Here is a 12,706-nt window from a genome sequence, read left to right as displayed (position 1 = left end):
TCGACAGCCGTCTCGGTTTTAATCAGAGGTCTTAAAGGAACTGGTTCTGGTTTCGGGATCAGGGGTTTCTGCAACCTCATCATCCGGTATCAAGCCAAATATCCCCGTCCCATGTCTCAGGGTCTGTACAGGACATTAATCTGTGAATCTGATTAATTGGGTTGGAAGGTAGCACTTTATCAGCAATTCAACCTTTTCAATTGCTGTTTAAGATAATTATTTTCACTCAGATGTTCATTATTTTCACTCACAAGTTGGTTATTTTCACTCACAAGTTCATCAACTCAGGTTCCTAGTTTTTTGCCTGTCTCCCTCTCAAAGGTCAATGATGATTTTAATACTTCATTTTCTGATTTTAAAGCTGTATATTCTGCATTTGAAATTTGTTGGGGAGCAGGGGATTCCTTCACTTCCACTGGTGTAAGGCTCCTAGCACCACACAAATTACACTCTTACTGTTTGCTCCCAGCCTTTGTGCAGCCTGACACTGCTCAATGCGTTCTGCAACTTTCTCTTCATCTCTCCAAAATTTTTGACCCCACTCCTTCCCAGGCTGGGAAGGGGCACGTTTGTGTTTTTGCAGCAATTTATCCATGGTAATCCTGCCGACTGTGCCAATTTTCTGTTGCGTTACTAGTAGGAGTCTGAGGAGTGGCTGGGGGGAGACCCTACCGTTGAGTCACGAGGTTCAGACTGGACCCCCTTGCTTTCTAAACTCCTGCGAGAGGAGTCTTGGTGCGGCTAAGTCTTGTCTTAGTCTCAGACTTGGTCAACGGTTTATTTTCTAAGGATTGTAGATGTAACCGCACATCAGATTATTTGTTGTTAGTAACTAATTTGGCAGCTGCCCAGGCAGGTCGCATTCAATGAGAATGATCACAGCTAGATTAATGTACAGTACAATTTATTAAAGCAACAGATACTCAGGTTCTTTGGATTACCGGTGATAGAATTGCTGGTTACAAGGCACATACAAATACTAGGAAAATTAGTAACACTGCTAGGCTACAAGCGCGTCAAGCAAATATGAAGCGACTCTAATGCATTGGAGATTTAAAGTGAAGCTATATAGAGGTTTCTAAATTTTCCCGGGGAAACACTTGGTATAGCCAAGTGCTCAAATCTTACCCAAAAGCTTCCCAATGGGGAGGGACGAGAGGCTCGGCCCATTGACTGGTCCCAGGACTCAGAGTGGTACGTGATGGTCTCTTCCCCAACACCCCTTTTCTCTCAACCTAATTTATACTATTTTTTTACTTTTCAGGTGGAGCTTGAGTGACTCTAGTCATACATACCTTTATTATGATTGGTGTAAAATTTCTTTGCTTTGCCCAGTGAGGGGTGGTTGCACCTTAGAGGCAGGTAGCTTTTGGGATGGAGGTGTGTTTTGGTATTATAATGATAAAAAGGACAGCATTTTGTCAAAAGCATGACAGACTGTTGGTTCGGTAGCAAATGTGCAGTGAACCAGCTCCATGGTACCTCGAGTTCCCATTTATCACAGAGCCTGGCCAAGTGTGCCGTGTACGAGCTCCATGATCACAGAGCCTGGCCACCGTGTCTCCACATCGTTTCACCCTCCGGACAAATCCTCTTAGAGTCAGTACACCAAGTTCTCCTGTCATTGCCAACACCTAAGGTTACAAGCCTAGGGAACTTCCATGGAATGGATTTCTCACCTGTCAGCCGCACCCTACCCTGCAAGCTTCTTCCATGCTGTACCTTTTCTAAAAACATAAGTTTAATTTCTAAGTCACCCACAGCGATCATTCCACACCAGCTTAATGGAGAATGGAATAATTATGTTCTTGGTTGTATCACAAGAAATACTGCACTTCTAGTGACTCTATCTTCAGAAAATTAATGTGGGTTTTTTTTTTTTTTCAGTTTAACTGAAGTAGAATCATCTCTTTGTGGGTCTAGATGACTTTTCAGCTTCAGTGAAGAATCATGCACCATTCTGTGTTGGATATTTTTTTAAATCCAATCTTTTTCAAAATAGTGCAAAGAAGTTTTGAAAAAGAAACATTTTCTTATTAGAGTTTAACAATGCTGCTATCACTGCATGAACACAAAGACCAGCTTCTACATAGGAGTAAAGGAAAAATCTACCCTTTGGATGTCTTTTTATTTTTTTCCAGCCTTGATTCTTGCTCCTGCAACCCCCAAAAGAAGAGAAAGCTAAAAATCCAACATAAATTGTCAGAAAACTGGAATGAAGAAATTCCAGCTATAGATATAGATACAGAATCCTGTAGACCACAGCAAGGTTTTATTTAGAAAATGTTTTTGACAATCTTCAGACCAGGTATACTTCAGAAGAAAAGTCAAGATGCAGAGAACAGCTATGGGATATAATACCTAACACAGAAAACCAGACAAAAAAATACCATCCAGTATGTCCTGTCGCTGAAGTTGTATGACCCAGCATACTCATTACCTATTCAGTCTATATTTTAAAACCAAATAAAGATAGTGCATATGTAAAAAACATTATTTGTAAAAATCTGAACAGAACTGACGTCCTTTCTAAGCAAAGGATCCTCTCTCTCCCTTATCTATTTGAATTCTGTTGTTTTCCTTATAGACTGCATCCAGAAATGTTTCAGGGTGTTAATAGATAGCTCAGTGTAACAAGAATTACAGAAAACATTGGCAAATGTGGGCATTCAAGGTGGCACGTGAGACTTCAGAAGCCAAGACTTAAGTTATGGGAAGTCACCCTGTATTTTTGTTTGTGTTAGTAGGTGGTGTGCTTGGGAGTGCAAATGCCTTAACTAAACTTTCATTGCAGGCCAGGTGCTTCGGTTATTCCTGTTTTCTCCTTTTATCCTTTTTTTTTTTTTTTAGTTAATTAATTAGTTTAACCTGGACAAGGCAATACCACATCTGTCGTATGTTCAGGTATGAAGTAAATGATCGTTATATTTGGAAATAAAGTTAGGTGTGTTTTTCTTATAAAAGGTCTTAGTTGTCACTTGAATAAGTGACTCTGATCATTGTTGATTAACTGTAGTTACTATCTTTTAGCTCTAAATATTTGTCATTCTTGCTACCTTTCAGAAGGCTACTTCTCTCCAGTGCTGCTCTTAGGTTGAAAAAGATTAATTAATATACTTTACACAATGGAGTGTGCAAGTGGAGAATATGGGAGATTTTTGCATGACTTTTAGGGACATAGATTTCAAAGGCTTCTTACCTCTTGTACCCTTTTTTTTTCTTGCCAAAACCCAATGGGTTATGTGGGACCCGAGAGCAGTGTACAGAATAACTTTAGGGCAGAAAAACCCAGCAGCATTATTTTAGAGGCCCTGGGGCATGGGGCATGTGGAGGATGGCGTCTCCTCCACCAGCTGACCTGCAGTTGCAGTGCTGGTCCAGGGCCCTGGCAGGGGAGGAGAGGAAGCCCTGAGCCAGCCCAGGGCACCAGAGGGGCTGGGAGCCCTTGCTGTGGGCATGGTTTGCTGCCTGTGGAGGGTTGTTCCTTGCTAAGGGCTTGGGTGTAGGATGTTACAGAGGCATATGCCCCAGGGTTGTTGCTGCCTGTCCCCAGCAGCCTTCTTCCTTGTCCCCAGAGCCGTTCTGTGGCTTTTGGTATGCTGGGGATGTCCCCTGCCCAGTGCCTGGTGCCCACATAGGTCAGCAGTGAGGTAACAGCTAGAGACCAACTGTGCTGCTACACGTTGTTATTCTGCTGGGAGAGTGGTGAGGAAAGAAAGTTATAACTGCATTTAACATAACACCTCTGCTCTCAGATCTACAAATTTAAAATGGTTGTTCATTATTTGCATCTTTATTTTCATTGTTGGAAGACAAGCATATTAGTAAAAAAATGATTGATGTGTTTGCTTATCGTGGATATTGATTGCTTTAACTTTGTGAGAGGTCTGAAATGGACGCACTTGAGAAGATCCAAGTAGACTTTATGCACTTGACATGTTCGACTGAATCATAAAGGTCTGAAAATTTGTTCAGGAAATTAGTTCAACATGACATGCATCCGAAAGAGCTGCTCTTTTGTTACATGTATTATAGGGCTGGATTATTAACTGAAAAACAGTATCAACAACAAAAATGCAGTATGGGATTTGTGTGAGATTGCCCTTTTGTCCTGGAAGCTGTGGCAGAAGCAAAGTGTGAATAAACTGCATAGGAAGGAGTGCTGAGCTCAGTCTGGTAATCAAACGTTCTGTTACATCTGACACTTATCTTGTGAGTAGGGCTGAAAGTCAAGTGCCTGCAATCAGCAGAGAAGTGTAGATGCATTTTCATTATAAATTAAGTAGTCTAATTGTATCTGGTTGGTTTTTGTTGTGGATTTTTAAATTATATTAGGCCCTTTCCTGGAAAACAGAAGTATTTTATGATGTTTTTAAAAGGGCACGTGTCTTGTATGTTGTGAGAGTGCAGGTGTGACTCTGGTAGAACCTAACAGTCCAAGCAAACCCTCATCAACCTCTTCACTCTGTGATTCAGATTTGGCACGTTCTTAGGATCTTAGCCATGTGTTTTCAGGCTGTCTCTCCTGTGCTGCCATTCATACTTGGGAGCAGCTTCCCATTGATCTGGCTGCCTCACTGCTTGTTGTCAGCCCCTCCTTACAGCGCTCTTATCATCTTGTATGTTTAACAAAAAGGAAATTTAAAGAAGCTAAGAGAAAAAAAAAAAAGTTATTTTGTTGGGGAGAGTGTGTGCGCCACTTCCAGTTGAATCGTCTTACCATTCTTACCATTTTTTTCCCCATCTCATAGGTTTCCTTATCAATCCCTTGGGACTTCCCCCACCCATCTTTACATTCAGGTTTATTTTTTCATCTTCTCAGTACACATTGGGAGGACTGTTGTGGTTTAGCCCCAGTCAGCAACTAAACACCCTGCAGCCACTCACTCACACCCCCCACCCCTGTGGGATGGGGGAGAGAAATGGAAGCAAGAAAACTCGTGGGTTGAGATAAGAATAGTTTAATAATTAAAATAAAATAGCATTGATAATAATCATGATTATAATAATAATAATGATAATACATGTCATGGTTTTAGCTGGGATAGAGTTAATTTTCTTCATTGTAGCTGGCATAGTGCTGTGCCTCCCATGCTCTGCCAGGTGCACAAGAAGCCAGGAGGGGAGGGGGCACATCTAAAAGAGTGGATTCAAACTGGCCAAAGGGATATTCCATGTCATGTAACGTCATGCCCAGTATGTTAACTGGGAGGAGCTGGCTGGGGGAGGGAGGGAACAATCGCGGCTCGGGGACGGGCAGCGTTGGTTGGGAGGTAGTGAGCGGCTGTATCTCTTGTGTTTCTGGTTTTTTCTCTCTTCCCCTTTTCCTTTATATTATAATATCTTTACTGTTATTATTAAAATAATTATTTTTTTAATTGTAATTATTAGACTGTTCTTATCTCAACCCACAAGTGTTTTTGTGCTTTTCTTCTGAACCTCTCCCCTGTCCCACAGGGGTGGGGGGAGTGAGCGAGCGGCTGTGTGGTGTTTAATTGCTGATTGTGGCTGAACCATGACAATACAATAAAAAGGAAAAAAAACCACAAGCGATACAACCGCTCACCACCTGCTAACCGATGCCGCCAGTCCCCGAGCTGCGACCGCTGCCTCCCCCCGGCCAGCTCCTCCCAGTTAATCTACTGGGCATGATATCATATGATGTGGAATATCCCTTTGGCCAGTTTGGATCTGCTCTCTTAGCTGTGCCTCCTCCCTTCCCGGCTTCTTATGCACCCGGCAGAGCATGGGAGGCTGGAAAAGTCCTTGACTAGTACAAGCACTACCCAGCAACAACTAAAACATTGGTGTGTTATCAACATTATTTTCATACTAAGTCCAAAACACAGCACCAAACCAGCTATGGTGAAAAAAATCAACTCTATCCCAGCTGAAACCGTGACATCTATGAATGGCACGTTTGTAGACAATAATGACGAAAAGAATTAGTAATATTCAGATTCCTCAGGGTAAAGATTCTTCACGTGACTGTAACACCATGCAAGAGGACAATTGGCAGCCCCTGCTTACTTTAATCTTGTGGATTATTTTTTTTTTTTAGTACTGGCTAAGATCCTCACTAGTCCTTGCTGTTTCATAAAGGGTTGTGGTTGTTTGGACAATCTTGCTGAAGCTGTATTGGAAAACTAATAATTTATTTTCAGTTGCTACATCTTTCTTTCCTTTTCTGTTGCAGCAGAAACATTTTCAGAGATTAAAGCATTACTCAATGTATTAGATCAAATTCTCTGCATTTTGTCATGCATTAAATTAGTCACATTAGGTGAGATGCAGTAGATAGCTTGTGAGTAACCTGATACTATCTCCAGATGATGTTTACAGGTACTGAGAAATGCATGGGAGTATTTGACAATGACTTTAAAATTGTTTAAATAAACCTATAACATTAAATGATTGAGAAGGACAGGAATAAACTAGACAGATTGTCGCACTTTTAAAAATGTTGTAGAATACATGAATCCTGTGTATATGAATACATGAATCTTATTCTTGAATTCTTTTTATTCAGGTTGTTTTAGATCATGCTGGTCTATGTTTAAAATGTCACGTAGCAAGATTCATAGATGCTATAAATCTAAAGGAATTTTTTTTTTAAGTGCAAGAGGGAGGAGAGAATTGGAAGAAAAAACCAACAATTTCATCAGTAGCTTTACTGTTCAGCTCTGTAACGGGCATCCTACATCTGCTTGTTGTTCATAGAAACCCCAAAAGATGAATGGTTAGTTCATTCATTATATGGTGCCAGCAGGGGAGTCACCTTATTCAAATAATCTGACTGGTAGTGTCAGTTTGGCAAAAATCCAGGTTTTGAGTGATGGTTCTTAGATTTCTATGTGTGCATGCATTTGTTACTGCAGTGTCGTTAACCCTTAGGGACAAAGGATAAAAAGGAAATAATCCTGTAAAGTATTGGAACTTGGTGGGTGCTGAAGGAGTTTGGTACTTCGTGTTGACAGGTCCACTAAGTGTTTTACAAAAGAATGAATAAATAACTGTCGGTGACTTAACGCCAGTGATTCTAGTGAATCCTAGAATCTCTTGGAAAAATACCAAGAGGTATACCAAGGCAAGGTATGCTTGCAGATCTGTCAGATCTAGCCGACAGATTTCACATTCTTTCATCAGGAGAGGCTTCTCTGATAGCTAAGGGGATTCATTAATTTAAATTCTGGCTCCTGAAAGTGATAATTACTCTGCTTTGGGAATCTGTTTTACTACTTTCTGCTGAGACTTTTTTGGTACTTTAATGTATATGGGACTAAAGCTACAAATGCTCTGTTATCAAAGTCCTATGCCACTACCGTGTTTTAATGAATAGCATTTAGAACGAAAAAAAGTCTGCCTTCAGAATGGTTTTGCTCAGTTGTTCTGCAGTCGGGTGTGCACTTAGTTATTCAGATAACACTGTGTAATGATGAAGAGAAGTTTGATAGAGACTGCTAGCATGGATGTAGAATATTGAATGCGAAGGAACTATCTAGAAAAAGAGAGGGCGAAAGCTTCTTCGTGACCTGTCTGTGGTTCTGTACAGCCATGTAAAACAGACCTGTAAAGAGCAACAGGGACACGCTGCAGTGACAGTCTTGGGGGCTGTGGCTGTGCGTGTGTGGGGCTGAACAGCAAACCAGAGTTCTAGGTGCTTGGTGTGCTTTATTTGTTCTAGTCAGCAGGCAGGTTTTTAGTGGTAACGTTGCCTGCAATGCTGGGATAGGTCCACTGGCAGACTCAAAAGGTAATAAAGCAATAGCTAAACAACTTTAAAAGTTCTTGTGTCTTCTTTCAGTAATTTGAAAGGTCTAGCTTCAGAAAGGTTTTAATCCATCCTGTTAATTGTGAGAAGTCGGGAAAGAAGGTGTGGATTTCTTAGAAATGATTCTTTTAGGTCCTTGATACGGTATGCTGCTTAGTGTTAAAAGATGTATGAAAACTTGTCTCAGTGGGGAAGAATTTGTATGCGTACTTTATGAGCACGTATTTGTATCTGGACTGCTTCTGATATCCAAATCAATGAGCAGGTCCAAACAGCATTTCTATTTCTTTTATGTTGTCTACAGTAATTATTCCACTGAAGTGTATTTCTTCTCAAAATTACTCTGACGTGAGCTTCTAATCTAGAATGAGAAATACATGCTCCTCTATCATAGGCTGGTTAAAGTTGTGTCATTGCTCAACCTTGAAAATGAAGCAGCTCTCCCCAGCTAGCAAAATGAAGATTTCACACTTGTTTCTAGCTCTGAATTGTCCTCAGGCGTTTGCACCTTAAAATCAAAAACCTATTGTGCCTGTACGAGATTTTAGATTCTGCTTATGGGAGTCTAACAGTTGCTAGTTTTTCCAGTCTCCAGGACTGGCTTTACAGGTAGGAAGGTAAAGAAGGCACTGGCAAAAAATGTGCTTACATCTGAAATATTTCTATTTTATTTTTCTCTTGGTAGTTAGTAGGAATGCTTACAAAATATTGTGCAACAAAATAGTGATCTTTATGCTGTAAAAGTGAAAAGGTTGTTACTTCTCTTAATCTTTGACCAATGCAGCTATCTAAGCTCCCCAAATGCTTATGAGTCCTAAGATAGTGCCTAAGCTGTTATTTTTAATAATTCAAAAATAACAATACTTCGCTATATTAGCAAAATACCTTTTCCCCTTGTGGGACTTGAGGGAAAGGAGAGGTTGGTTTGTGCTAGAGGATGCTCCATGGTATTTCTGGTGTTCTGCCTCTACTCCTGATAGTTTTGGTGTCACAGCTGAAATCACTGGGCTAAATTCATCATCCAGAAGCTCTAAGTTGAGGTTTATGGGCACATTGGTGGTATCTTTTTTGCATGGGGCCTTTGGAGGATGTTGTACCATTTTGAAGTCACCCACAGAAATTAAAATGTGGGGACAACCAAGTTGTGTAAGTAAAAGAAGAAAGGTCATGTCACAAAGCAATTTTGCTGGGAGTTTATGGTATGCAGCCTCTAGATCACTGATGGCAGAGGAGCCGTGTTCTTTTGGTGTCAGCAGAGACAGAGAATTATACCTTGTTTTAGTCACATTAGTTGGGCGTGTGAGTGAAAGAGCACACCTAGTACCGATCTGCAGACACTGAGAATCTTGCAGAGAAAGGTCCTTCGTCTGATTATTTGAACTTGCCCTTTCAGTCTGAAATGGGCTGTGTTAGGTGCTTAGTCGTCTCCCAATTAAAGTGGAAGGCTGAATCTATCTGTATAATAAGATCTGAGGCACGTAAGTGTAAAGCATTATAGCAACACAAAGATTACATTACTAAAATTGCCCTTTGATGGGAAGAGTGGTGTGACTGACACATACCTCCTTCCTTGCCTTGCAGAAGGATGGAGAAGGGGGTACGGAGGAGTAAGAGTAAGTGTAAGCAAGCTGTGTTCAGCTGCGTGCTTCTCACAAGGTAACAGTGGTGCCCAGTCAGGGGCTGTGCTTCGTTAAGGTCAGAGGGTTGGCAGGGAATAAGCCTGAGGGGAAGTAAGGATTATGCAAACCATACAGTCCAGTTAATTGTATCTGTAATGTAATTCTCCTGCCTTCAGTTTTAACAACAAAAAGTATATACTGTTTTCCCAGCCTAATGAATGCCCATAAAGCATGTAAGTAGCTTTGCCTGTTAAGAGGTGAAAGTGAAAACCACCCAGTGTTACCAGAATAATGTAGCATGTTCAGTATTTTCTACAGGAAAATAAGAAGGGAGGTGAGCATTATAATCTGTCTTGTTTCTACTCAGTTGAAGTAAGCCGCTTCACTTGACTCATGTATTAGAGGTGTAAGATTTGCTGTATGTGTGCTTTCGCATTTAGTATTTCCTTGGTGTCTAAAAATTTGCAGAACCTCAGTGATGTCTTCTTAACTCATATAACCTAAGACAGCATCAGGAAATGGTATTAAAGTCAGGAGGAGCTTTTAACCTTAGAGTGTGATGTATAGCTCTGGTAGTTATCCTTCTAGATTTCTCTGAACTTTTAATTTTTCCCCCCTACATGAATTTTTATTTTGGTGTCACTGTCCACCAGTCAGAATTATTCTCTTAAGACAGAAATTTCTGCTGACATGTCACCACAGACTGTTAAAAAGTTATAACTTGATGTCACAACTGCAGGTTCACAGCAAGGTCTTACAATGGATAATGATACATGCTTAAGACAGGCTCAAGACAGATAATAAATTAACTAGCCGTATTCCAAGCTCTTATCATTATGTTATCTACAAAATCAAACTCCTCGGGGTTATAGCTATATGGAAAAAAAAAAAAGAGGCACATTTGATATCTTTACTGTTGATCCAAAGTAGCGCCAGAGGTGCTGAGTCACATGATTAAAGGATTGTGAATATAGCTTTGAACGTAACCATGGACCATTTCTTCTTGTGTAACAGTGCATTTTAGACTACTCTTGTTTTTCAGATATTTTTCTTGCCTTGGATTATTTGAAAATTGCTAGTAATGTAAGAAGAATAAATACAAAGCTCTGTTTGTATTTATAACTGGTTTTCTTTTTTTTTTTTAAACAGGAATGAACATCTGCACAGATGCTCTCAGTGCAAGGTTGCTAAATACTGTGGTAAATCTTGTCAGGTAAGATGAAAAAGTAACAGCTCTATAGGGTTGACAAAATCAAGCATTTGAGTAGTTTATTTACAGGGTCATACCTCCACGCTACAATTTCTTATTGGTAGTTATGGACAAAATGTGTAAACATGATGCCTTGTTTTACTTGAGTATTTTTATTTTTATAGCTACAAATATAAGAATATAATCAGTGCAGCAGTCAAAACTAAGCTGAAATGCATGGTCTTTGGATGTGCTTGGTTAGAGGAGGAGGAATAATTTTTCAGCTTTGCTGACTAGACTGAGGGTTCTAGGTCAATTTTGCAGTAAAACAATTTGTATTTCAAGAATAGTCTTTATCATGGCAAAGTATATATTCCAGTTTTTTAAGAGGAAATAAGGGTCAAGAATGTGCAGAAAAGAGAAGGCCTTGGGCAAAACTTAATCTTAGAGGAAGGTATCAGGAAGATGGAGCCAGGCTCTTCACGGTGCATGGCAGGAGGACAAGGGGACAACAGGCTTAGGTTGAAAGAAGAGAGGTTCACATGGAATATAAGGAAAAGCTGGTTCACCCTAAGGACAGCCAAGAGGTGTAACAGGCTGGCCAGGGTGTGCGTGTCATCTGAATGCTTAGAGGGATTCAAACCCACCCTGGATAAAGCTTTGAGCTGGGTCTGGCCCGAGAGCTGATCCTGCTCTGCAGCTAGAGATTTCCATAGATCTCTTCCAACCTGAATCCTCCTGTGATTCTGTCCTATGAAACAGTTCTTAAAGGTGTCCAAACCCAAAACCTTAGCTTTTATATTTGGCTTGTATTGTCACTTAAGTCTGTGAGCAGAAGGTAACAGGATGTGGTACTGAGTGGACACGCAAGGGAAAATGAGTGTATAAGGTCTAACATGGCAGAGAACCAGGCACCTGAGATTCGAACTATGTGGGTCACCTTACAGAACCCTTGAATTTTTAAATGATTCCTCTTTGCTTTGCATTGTGATTTGTTTGTTTTTCTAAATAGAGAAAAGTGAAAAAAAAAAAACCCAAACCCAACAAACCAAACCAAACCCCAAACAAAAAACCCATGGTCAAAACGGACTACTAGTGATACTCTATTAAATGTATATGAATTAAATGTATATGAACTTTTCAAGTTAAGTCCTTGATATTCAATCATGTGCTTCTATAAACAATTCTGCCTTAGTATAATCTGCAGTGTTCTCAACATGCCAGAAACCCCTCACTTTTGGGATTAAAACATATGGAGGGGGAAAGGAGGAAGATGTGTCACTTTGATTCATTGTATGGCAAATGTGTGCAACGTCCATTAAGTGCTTACTGTAGCATCAATAATAATGCCACAGGTAGATTTATTGTGGGATATCATAAGGAAAATATGACTGTGAAGAATATAAAAGACCAGAGTATTTGTAAGGTAAGTTTAAAACAAGTATCTGCCAAGAGAGTCATTGGTGAATCTTCTATTGGCGAGTCTCTAATGTGAAATGAGGCTGTGCTGGCAAATCTGCAAGGTGTGATACAAAACCCTGTTCCAGCTTAGGTGTAGTAGCAATGTAGGTAGGAAGTGGGGCATCCTCCTTGGGGATAACAACTACGTGAATGTGCTTCAGGGATTCACACTGGATAGCCTGAAGCCATCTTGGGTCTCTTTGCTTTGTACGTTCAACTTTAGGGTTCATGTGCTTGAAGCCATCCACAGTTGTAATTATTGATTTCAGTGAGACAGGCTACTTCTGCTAAAAGTAATCTGCACTTAAAATGCTGTGTATTTACAATTACGTAGTATCTTGAACTGTTAATGTCAATAAACTATTTTTAATGAATATTATATAATATCCTGTGAAATTAGGTGAAAAATTGAGAATAACTGAAAAAATGTTTTCTAGTAAAAACAGTGAATTTATTGGGATTGACGACTCAGGACAGATGATCCAGATAAAACTGAGACCAGCCAGATCTGTTTGCTTTTGAGGACTGTCCTCTTATTCATATTTTCTTTTGATAAGCTGACTAAACTACTGTGCAGCTCTGGTTTTATAGCAGCTGTTAGCAAAGCTGTCCTTGGCCGTGGTAAAGGCTTTGTGCCCTGCTTAGCCTCTGTTGTTTTAATGCAGT

The 12,706-nt window shown here is 40.2% G+C and overlaps 1 protein-coding gene across 4 annotated transcripts in view; it reads left to right on the top strand.

Annotated features, from left to right (window-relative positions):
* Positions 1-12,706, top strand: part of SMYD3 (SET and MYND domain containing 3) — a 424,925-nt gene that overhangs the window by 43,261 nt on the left and 368,958 nt on the right. For all 4 annotated transcript variants that reach the window (XM_064445827.1, XM_064445826.1, XM_064445825.1 and 1 more), the window contains exon 2: positions 10,540-10,603. In XM_064445827.1, the coding sequence (XP_064301897.1) occupies positions 10,540-10,603 (64 nt within the window). The remainder of the gene's footprint in view (positions 1-10,539; positions 10,604-12,706) is intronic.

Source organism: Phalacrocorax carbo, chromosome 3 (assembly GCF_963921805.1).
Source record: "Phalacrocorax carbo chromosome 3, bPhaCar2.1, whole genome shotgun sequence".
In the NCBI taxonomy this organism is placed as follows: Eukaryota; Metazoa; Chordata; class Aves; order Suliformes; family Phalacrocoracidae; genus Phalacrocorax; species Phalacrocorax carbo.
The sequence above is the reverse complement of the archived record's forward strand: the minus strand, read 5'-3'. Positions and strand labels throughout refer to the sequence as shown.